This window comes from Octopus sinensis, linkage group LG1 (genome assembly GCF_006345805.1).
Source record: "Octopus sinensis linkage group LG1, ASM634580v1, whole genome shotgun sequence".
Taxonomy (NCBI): Eukaryota; Metazoa; Mollusca; class Cephalopoda; order Octopoda; family Octopodidae; genus Octopus; species Octopus sinensis.
The window spans coordinates 100709196-100719195 of NC_042997.1; the positions used below are offsets into that span (position 1 = coordinate 100709196).

The 10000-nt window shown below is 34.1% G+C and overlaps 1 protein-coding gene across 1 annotated transcript in view; it reads left to right on the forward strand.

Moving 5' to 3' along the window:
- The window catches only part of LOC115218646 (multidrug resistance protein 2-like), a 98739-nt gene that overhangs the window by 40216 nt on the left and 48523 nt on the right, over positions 1-10000 (forward strand). Inside the window, exons 10-14 of the mRNA XM_036503341.1 lie at positions 3269-3379; positions 6229-6354; positions 7069-7272; positions 9592-9762; positions 9926-10000. The exon at positions 9926-10000 is cut by the window's right edge and continues 87 nt beyond it. Coding sequence (XP_036359234.1) covers positions 3269-3379; positions 6229-6354; positions 7069-7272; positions 9592-9762; positions 9926-10000 — 687 coding nt within the window. The remainder of the gene's footprint in view (positions 1-3268; positions 3380-6228; positions 6355-7068; positions 7273-9591; positions 9763-9925) is intronic.

Consider the following 10000-nt stretch of genomic DNA (forward strand, 5'->3'; position numbering starts at 1 on the left):
GTGTATGTATGATGTTTTGTAAACAACTTGCACATGTAAGTGCTACCAGTCGAGAACTCTGCATACTGGAAGCCAGCAAGTGTATGTGGTCATCAAGAGAAGAATGCGCGCCGTTTCGGGGCCTATCTCTCGATGGCATCAATGCGCACCGGTCCCCACTCACTGATATGGGGCCCCGCTTGCTAGATCAACTGGTTATCAAATAAAGCTCAATATTCTTCCAGCCATCGCTCATCGTCTCTTTTTAACCAACTCCAGTGGCTGGCCTTTTCACTGTAGTTTGGATATCGGTCATGGTGGTATTTACTTTACGATGAGTTAGGCCTAACAAACCCTCTACATACGATTTCGAATGGAAAATGCTCCGCTTTCTGACCTGCGTCTTCACATTCCTCAAGGAGGTCTACATAACAGTCAATCTTTCGATCCTGAGTGGCGTCCATGTTATCTTCATGAGGAACCGTTAACTCGACTAGTTTCACAACTTTCTTTCACACCACATTAAAATGTCCAGTTTTTTGGTCCCTGGCACCTTGGTAAATCTGCAGTCACCTCCTAATGTATGTATGCATGTTTAGTGATGAACTTAAATGTACGTCATGCTAACATACAAATTAAGGCTCAGTATTCAAACTATGTTAAACCCATCGTGGCAATATTTTCAATCAATGTATATTTTGATATTTTTCATCTGATGAATATATTTTGTGAAGGATCATTGAAACATGTGTAACAATAGACTTGGTGTATCAATAACTTGTTTTTGTATTTATCACTGGTGATACGAATAACTGCTCGACTGAATAAAAATCCGTTATATGTAACAAAGGCAGTATTAAATTAAAATAGCCATCTGTGTATTATACTTAATGTAAATAAATTGTAAAAATAAAATTTGCTGCAGTATTCGTCCGGAAATAATATTTCTTATGGACTTACAGTGTTTAAAATGCAATATATAATAGAGGCAGATGAAAATCGAACTAGCTGCAGCTGGTGAAACTGCCAGATTCATTTCTGCCGCATTGAATGTTATCAACAGTTTGTACTCACAGCCAACTGCATGTTAAGAGAAAATTTGTCGCCACCGATAAAGGAAAAGAATGAATCAACAATCACTGATGCCTCGTATAGCTATATGACTGAATAAAAACCCGTTTTATGTAACATAAACAGTATTATATTAGAATAATCACAATATTCAGACCATTTATTTGGGAAAACATTGTTTAGAAAAAATTTGTTTTCGGTTGAGTCATTAAATTCGTCTGATTCTTGCCATTGTGAGACGAAATATGGCCCTGGTCAACTTTAATTTTTATTCTGTTAGGAATCCACAAAAAGTACGAAATAAGGGCGATGGATTGGCAAAATTTGTAACAGTATTGGACTAGACGTCTTGTAATCTATTTATTTATGAACTATGCGTTCTGAGTTAAAGTCTCACTGTGGTCTAATTGGATGGTATACTTAATCAGCCAATCACTCAATTAGGCCATAGATACCTTTTGAAGAGTCCGTTCTGTTGCAAGCATTCAGGCTAAGTCTCTAGTTTGAGAATTTATCCCTTCCTACTTCCCCCATCCCTCCCACTAGTCAAGAAGTCCCTGAAAGAGGGCAAAAGCCTTCATTCCCGAATTAAAAAAAAAAACAAAACAAAAATTCAAAGGGTTTGAAAATTTTTTATAGAATGATTTCAGTTGCTTGAAACAAAGAAATACTGACCCCATCAAAACAAAAACAACAGCAACAACAACAAAATAAATGGAAGCAGCATTACACTGAAATTCTTGAGTGGAAGCAAAAATATAAAAAAGGGATTTTTGAAAAAGGCTGTCGGAAATGTTTGAGGAAATAAGAAGAGTACAAAACAATATGACTTCTTTGAAATAATGAAACAAAAACGAAATATTGTTTACTTTTATGACAATTTAAATGATATTTAAATTAGATATACGTACATTAACATATCGACAAATATACGCTTTTTCTATTTCTGCAAGAAACAAATCGAACAAATAAATACAGTAATCCTTCGCCATATCGCGGTTCACTTATCGCGCAGTAAGTTCATCGCGGTTCACCTATCACGCGGTCAGTACGTTGCAGATTTTTCTGGCTCATATATGTAAATTTAGGATCTTTACCTTTTGACTTACAGATTTAAAAAATAATTTTTTGTAACTAAACACTTTCAAACTTCGGACACTGGTAGAATGTGTCATATAAAACAGCTTTTACTCTTAGCATTTTTGAGAAAAACTTATATTTACGAAGTAATTTCACGTCAAAGTAGTCCTATTTCGGTAATTTCAACCAATCAATGGCGTGTATTCAGCTGAATAAAATTACTGCTGTTGTTTGTCAACATGAACTTCCTGCTGTGTATATTTCGCTTGTCACTGTTATTTATGACAACCCTAACCATAAAACCCTAACCCTAACTCTAAAACCTTAACCCTAACACCCTAATCCTAAAACCCTAACCCTAAAACCTTAACCCTAACCCTAACCCTAACCCTAACCCTAACCCTAAAACCTTAAAACCTGTACAAACGCACGAACGATGTCATAAATAACAGTGATAAACGAAAAATACACCGCCGATAGTTGTTGACAAACAACGGCAGTAATTTTATTCAGCTGAATACACGTCATTGATTGATTGAAATTACTTCGTAAATATAAGTTTTTCTCAAAAATGCTAAGAGTAAAAGACGTTTTATATGACACATTCTACCAGTGTCCGAAGTTTGAAAGTGTTTAGTAACAAAAAAATATTTTTTAAATCTGTAGATCAAAAGGTAAAGATCCTAAATTTATATTGTGGAATCCTCAGTATATCGCAGGTTTCTGCGGCCGAGAGGCATTTATATTTTTTTTAGATTTTAATTATTTCTGTGGGAGGTTTTGGAATGTAACACCCGCAATAGTCGAGGGATTATTGTATTGCATGTAGCTGACATGTTCAACCATTTTGTTACCATATTTCTATTGAAATACACTTGTTTCTTTTAATTAATGTCGAAAATAAACGAAGAATATAATAAAATAGCTTCGTCATTTTGAAGCTGCTGTTTGGAACATAAATTAACATGAAATTTTAATTGTACGTTTTAATTTAGATCGTTTTAAAATAGGAAGTTTGTGCTATAGAACGGGCAGTTTGGTCTCAAGCGTGACAAAATATTAGTTACTTGCAAATATATATGTAATCTAAACATTTTCCATTTCGTATCACTGAAGTCTTATTTTAAAATCATTTCAGGAACCTTCTATTGATAACTTATCAACAAGTGGTTTACAAGCAAATGATGTGGAAGGTGAAATTATTTTCAAGAATGTTTCCTTCAGATACCCTTCTCGGCCTGATATTCTCGTAAGTTAAAAAAAAACCTATAAGATAATTTAATAAGCAACTCCATAATAATTATTTATTAGAATTTGTTAAAATTTCATTTAAATATTGCTATATTTTCGGGATAGTCAATTTTTTCTTGTCAAATAAACACACGCACTATATATTCATTTTCCACTTTGGATTTATTATTGTTTTTATTTTATGTCCTTTGTCTGGAAATCTTTCGTCACACATCCTATGATCTCTTCAGCGACTCTCCATCCCATGTGTCTCCTGTTTAGAAAAAAATGACCATCTCAAAATATACAATATCTGTTTCAACACACGATTTCACACCAGGAGTCTTGCAAAGCAAATACATAAACGTAATATATTTAAATAGTTTTGAATTTTGTATGACATGGTAAAGAATAACACAGTAAGTAACATTTCAAGACTAGTGAATTATTTGGTGAAACTTGAAAATTGTTTCTGATGTGAAAGTTTTTTTGAAAATTAGGTTTAACTTTCATGATATACCGGGTCATATTAAAAAGTTCTTACAACATGTTTATCGAGCTTTTCAAAGAAAATTTATAAGAATACGATTAAAGACACGATTTTCTAAAGTCACGATTAAACTTTAATAATTTATGAGAAAGATACGTAGATACTTTAACAATGATGTGAGAAACATAGGTAGATAAGAGCTTTGTACTATATATATATATATATATATACGTGGAGACGCAATGGCCCAGTGGGCAGCGGACTCGCGGCTTCGATTCCTAGACCGGGCGTTGTGAGTGTTTATTGAACGAAAACACCTAAAAGCTCCACGAGGCTCCAGCAGGGGGTGGGTGGCGATCCCTGCTGTGCTCTTTCACCACAACTTTCTCTCACTCTTTCTTCTGTTGGCCTGCTTGCTTGGCCAGCGGGATGGCGTCACTTGAAGGCTAAAACAATGCAAAGCACATTGTGACCAGCGATGTGTAGCAACATCTGATAGCCTGGTCGGTCACGGTGATCACGGTGATGTATATATATATATATATATATATATATATATATATATATATATTATTCAGTATAGTGAGGGGCCCAGAGAAATTAGGGGGAGAAATAAATAATACACTCTGGTGAGAGAACCACAACAACTATCATTGATGAGGAACTTTCTTCCACCATCTAACCCATATCTCTCCGATGACGACACTGTGTTCCAATAGCTGGGATATCCTAGAAACAGCTCTCAGAAAGTTGAACAAAACCTTGTAAAAGCGATTAGATGGAAACTGTGTGGAAGCCCGTCAGATAAATTCCATCTGTAATTTAAATGTCCAACCTTGACATACATTGTTTCACACTGATTCTGCCCGATGACTATGTTAAGGGCACATGTGTCTGTGGAATGCTAAGCTTCTTGCATGCTAACTCAATAAGCAAATGGTTTGGTTGATCAAACAATCCATCATTGCTATAGAGTGCATCTACAAGTGGCAGATAGTAGAACGTTCTCTTGATATACGGTGCATTTCAGAAGTTTTGAGACTTTTTTAGGAGAGGCATTTATAACTGACCAAGATTATTGTAATTTTAGTGTATTATTATTATTATTATACATCTAATAAGCTGACGTGCCAACTTTTGTTATTTTAGATTGAAGGACACAGCTGTAACAACACTTTGAACACATTCTACTAAACACTGCTTGTCACAGCTGACTAATTTGCAAAATGTAGTTGGGATGTGAAGAAAACTTGGAAGCTCTCTGTGCTATAAAGTTTTATGCTAAACTTGGCAAAAATGCTACAGAAACTTATAAAATGCTTCAGACTGCTTACAGATTAATTTGTATGAACAGATCGTCTGTTTTTCAATGGAATAAGAGGCTAGGAAAAGCAAGTCCACTGGGAAATTCATAATAATCCTTTTTTTCTATATCTAATGAATCCCCCTGGTTAGGCGGTGGTCAATAAAGAGTAGTGTGTGGAGGTTTTTAGTGAGTTCAGAAAGAGATTTCTTTGCTAAAGGCTAGAACATTTGCACCAGGACAATGCACTATTCCGTCCTGGTAAACAACTGCTTAACAGGGATGGGCATCAAAACTGTCCCTCACCCTCTCAACAGTCCAGACCATGGTCACTATAACTTTTGATTGTTCCCCAAATGGAAGAAGATAAAAGAAGCTGTGACAAGAGTTCTGGACACCTTCACTTTGGAGACCATCAGAAAGTGGATGGAGTGCTACAACAAATGTATTGAAGTCAGAGGCCCCCCACTTTGAAGTAAATTAATGTTTTGTACTTCGGAATTTATAAATGTCTCCCCTGAAGAAGTCTCACAACGTTTGGAATTGGAATGCACCGTGTAAATATAGAGTAGCTGTGTATAAACCAATACGATGGCTAATAATAAGCAGTCATAGAACAGCAGCAGCATTCACCAGGGTGCAGAGAAACAATAGATGGCAGTATTAAATCTATAAAAAGCCGTACATACTTTATGCTTGTGGAATGACAAAAAGTATAAAGGTCGCATTCAAATACATCTAGTTTCAATCTAAAGGTTAGACAAATGCAGTATTCTCTCTCTCCAACAGTGACATCTTTGTAATTTCGTTGGGGGCAAGAGTGTGAGGATCGAGAGGGTGTCCGTATCCGCTCGCAGCTAAATGGAACTCTTAAAGCAGAAGTGAGTGCATGGTTCACGTAACGGGTGTTTTCTATTAGCAAATCGCATTTAATAGCGGATAACGGCCGAGATAAGAAATATATTTATACACACAAGCGACTGTTTTTTTTTCACTACACCATTGTATTATCTATTGTAATGAAAAAGCAATTACTATTCATAATTAATTTCCATTACAATGTTGTTTTCTCTAGATTCTGTCTGATGTAAACTTTACTGCCAAATCCGGCCAAACTATCGCTTTGGTTGGAGCCAGTGGTTGTGGAAAGAGCACAGTAATACAGTTGCTTCAACGTTTTTATGATACACTCGATGGAATGGTGAGCTAATATTTTAAATGATTTTCTTGTAAAATTTCTAGAAGAGATAATCTCTTTTGAGAATTGAAGACGAGAATTTAAGAGAATGCGACTTTAAAATTTGAAAGCAAATGATAATTTTCAGTAATATTGGAGGGTAAAAATTCCTGGTAATACATCCTTAACTATTAAATTGCAATATATTTAGTAACCATTAAAAACATAGCTGCAGCCCAATAACTGAAACAAATGAAAGATAAAAAGATAAGAGAAAAAGAAAGCACATAACTAACTTAGAAACTTAGAAGCATGAACAAATATATCAGTTATAAGAGGTAGTGATGTATAAGAATCAGAAGAAATTTGGAACTTTCTATATTGGCAGTCAATGCAATATTACTTCTGTAAATAATATTTTGTCATTGTTTAAGGCGGCGAGCTGGTAGAAACGTTAGCACGCCGGGCGAAATGCTTTGTGGTATTTCGTCCTTTCGGGGTCGATTAAATAAGTACCAGTTACGCACTGGAGTCGATATAATCGACTTAATCCGTCTGTCTGTCCTTGTTTGTCCTCTGTGTTTAGCCCCTTGTGGGTAGTATAGAAATAGGAATAGTCATACTTTCTTTTTTTTTATTCTTCTTGAGATAACCAAAGGAATATTTTTGTCAGTTGTTGAATGTAATCTTAAAATTCGATAATTTGTTTAAATAATCGTTTAATAATATTTGCTTCAGATATTAATAGGTGGTAAAAGTATAAAAGAATATAACGTGGAGTCACTGCGTAAGTTATTCGGTGTAGTAAACCAGGAAGCTGTTTTGTTTGGAACTTCTATAAAAGAGAATATTCGTAATGGTGATGAGAAAGCAACAGATGATGATATAATTGCAGCGGCGAAGGAAGCTAATGCGCACAACTTCATTTCACAACTTCCAGAGGTAAAATTTGTGATTTCTTTCATTTATGCATTGAGTTGTATGGAAATTTAAGTTTCATATTGTATTGTGCTTTGGTGAAAGGACACTAAAAAATAATAGAGAATAAAGAAAACAGCTAAGAAATTGTAAGTTAAACTACTAGATTGTATGTCTATTATTTGCAAATGTGTTGTCTATCTGTCTACATACAATATTAATCTAAAATAAATCTTTATGCATATTAAATCTTTTACTTGGTTTGGTCATTAGATTGCAGCCATGCTGGAGTATAAGGTATACCTTAAAGAAGTTTAGTCGAATGAATTGACAACAAGAGTTATTTTTTAAGGCCTCGTACTTATTCTATCGGATTCTTTTGCTAAACTGCTAATTTACGGGGACGCAAATGCACCATCACTGGTTGCCGAGCAGTGGTGGGGTGACAAATACACACATACACACACACGCACACACACTTGGCGATCTTTCAGTTTCCATCTTCCATCTTCCAAATCCACTCACAAGGCTTTGGTCGCCTGAGTAGAAAACACTTATCCAAGGTGCCACGCAGTAGGACTTAACCCGGATCAATGTGGTTCGGATGCAAATTTCTTACCATACAATGACATCTGCACCTATATCTTTAATTATGTGCAACACTTATTTTCTTCTGACAGTGAGTTACTTTAGATATTTAAAAAGTATTTAAGAAATCTTGTTACTGTAAACTTCGGTATTGATGACAGTGTTTAAATTTCTTTGATTTATCCATTTTCCTGAAGGCAGTATTTTTAATTTTGATTTTATTATTGATAAACTATATTAATTTCAGCGCCATGCATAATTTTTAAGAATGATCAAATAGTGAATTAATATCTAACAATAAATATATATAATTAGAATATTTTACAAGTTTGCAGTTTACAAACTTCTGTATTCTGCTATTGATAATATGTATTAGACAATTAAAAAAATATTTTTCTACTCTAGGCACAAGGCTCGAAATTTTTGGGGAGGGGGCCCAGTTGATTAGATCGACCCCAATACGCAACTGGTACTTAATTTATCGACCCCGAAAGGATGAAAGGCAAAGTCGACCTCAGTGGAATTTGAACTCGGCAGACGAAATCCCGCTAAACATTTCGCCCGGCGTGCTAACGATTCTGCCAGCTCGCCGCCTTAAACAATAAAAAATATTGTGTACACATTGAAAATACTACAGTATAAACACTGCAAAATGTAGATGATTTATTAAGTATTACATTGCTAATCCATACTCAAATATTTTTACATAATGCTAACTTTTAAAATGGGAAATGCACACATATTGCGTTACGCTAAGAAGCGATGCATGGTACCAGGATTTTCGATTCAAGTGAAATATAACAAACTACTCCAAATAGTTGCTAGAGCATTCCCATATGTGGAATCTAGACTGGTTTGTTTGCACTGGCATCGAGTCGTATAAGTTGTAATATTGAAGTAAAACCCAAATAGTGATATTTTGAAATCATTAAATACGTACGTATCATGTCTGCGTAATATATAATAGGAAATACATCTATTATATAAACCTTCCTTAGTTAAAATATTTCAAAGTATGAGAGAATTGATGGAAATATTTCGATATATATGGCTATATGTTAACTACAAAGTTAGGAGGACAGATATGTATATAAAGGGGAAGAAACAAAATATTTGCTGGGAAACATTCTTTTAGCATAATAATTTCATTATTTTTTTTTGTATCTTATGATTAAGTCACATCCCAAGTAATAGCTGTAAATTTCAAATGAAATATTTTCTCTGCAGACAATAACGAATATAATAGAAATTCAATAAATTTTATGCTCTGCGTTAGTCTATGGTTAACTACTAAATTTTATATTGAAATGAAACCATTTCAGAAACATAATCTCGCGAACACTGCATATGAAATTGTCAATATAATTAGGTTAAAATATCTTTAAAAATCGCTATTTTCAGAATTTACTTTAAACTATATTTGCATATAGATTATAAAATGAAATGTTTCATTGGCTTAGTTACAAATAAAAGATTTATAAAGTAAAATTTCATGAATTTCAAAGTTTGTAGAGTGGTGTTATATCCAAAACAAAATACAACACTTGTAGTTATACATTTAATTTGTGATCTATATTTGATAAAATTTATTTAGAAAATGTCATTATGCAAAGTAATCATAACTTTAGTTTGTGAATGACGGTAAAGCATGAACAATATTTAGCATTAATAAATTGTTTACAATTTTTCAACTTTATAAATATTTAAAATAAATCTTATAATTTAAAAAGAATATAATTTGAATTTTATTTTCAGAAATACAATACATTAGTTGGTGAAAGAGGAACTCAACTGAGCGGAGGCCAGAAACAAAGAATCGCTATTGCACGTGCTTTAGTTAGGAAACCACTGTTTTTGTTGCTTGATGAAGCGACTTCAGCCCTAGACACCGAAAGTGAAAGGATTGTGCAGCGTGCACTTGACGAGGTACGTCTTGTTTTGCACTCTTTATAAAACCCTATTGCATCCAAACTATTCGCTGTCTATTAACTATCTATTGATATTCTGCTGTCTTTGTCGTAGAATTTTATTGTTAAACAAACAAAAAGACATGCAAATACTCTTTTTTATTTTCAAATAAAACTTTTAGGCACGGAGTGGTCGCACTACATTAGTCGCTGCTCACAGATTATCAACAATTCAATCAGCAGATATGATTTTAGCT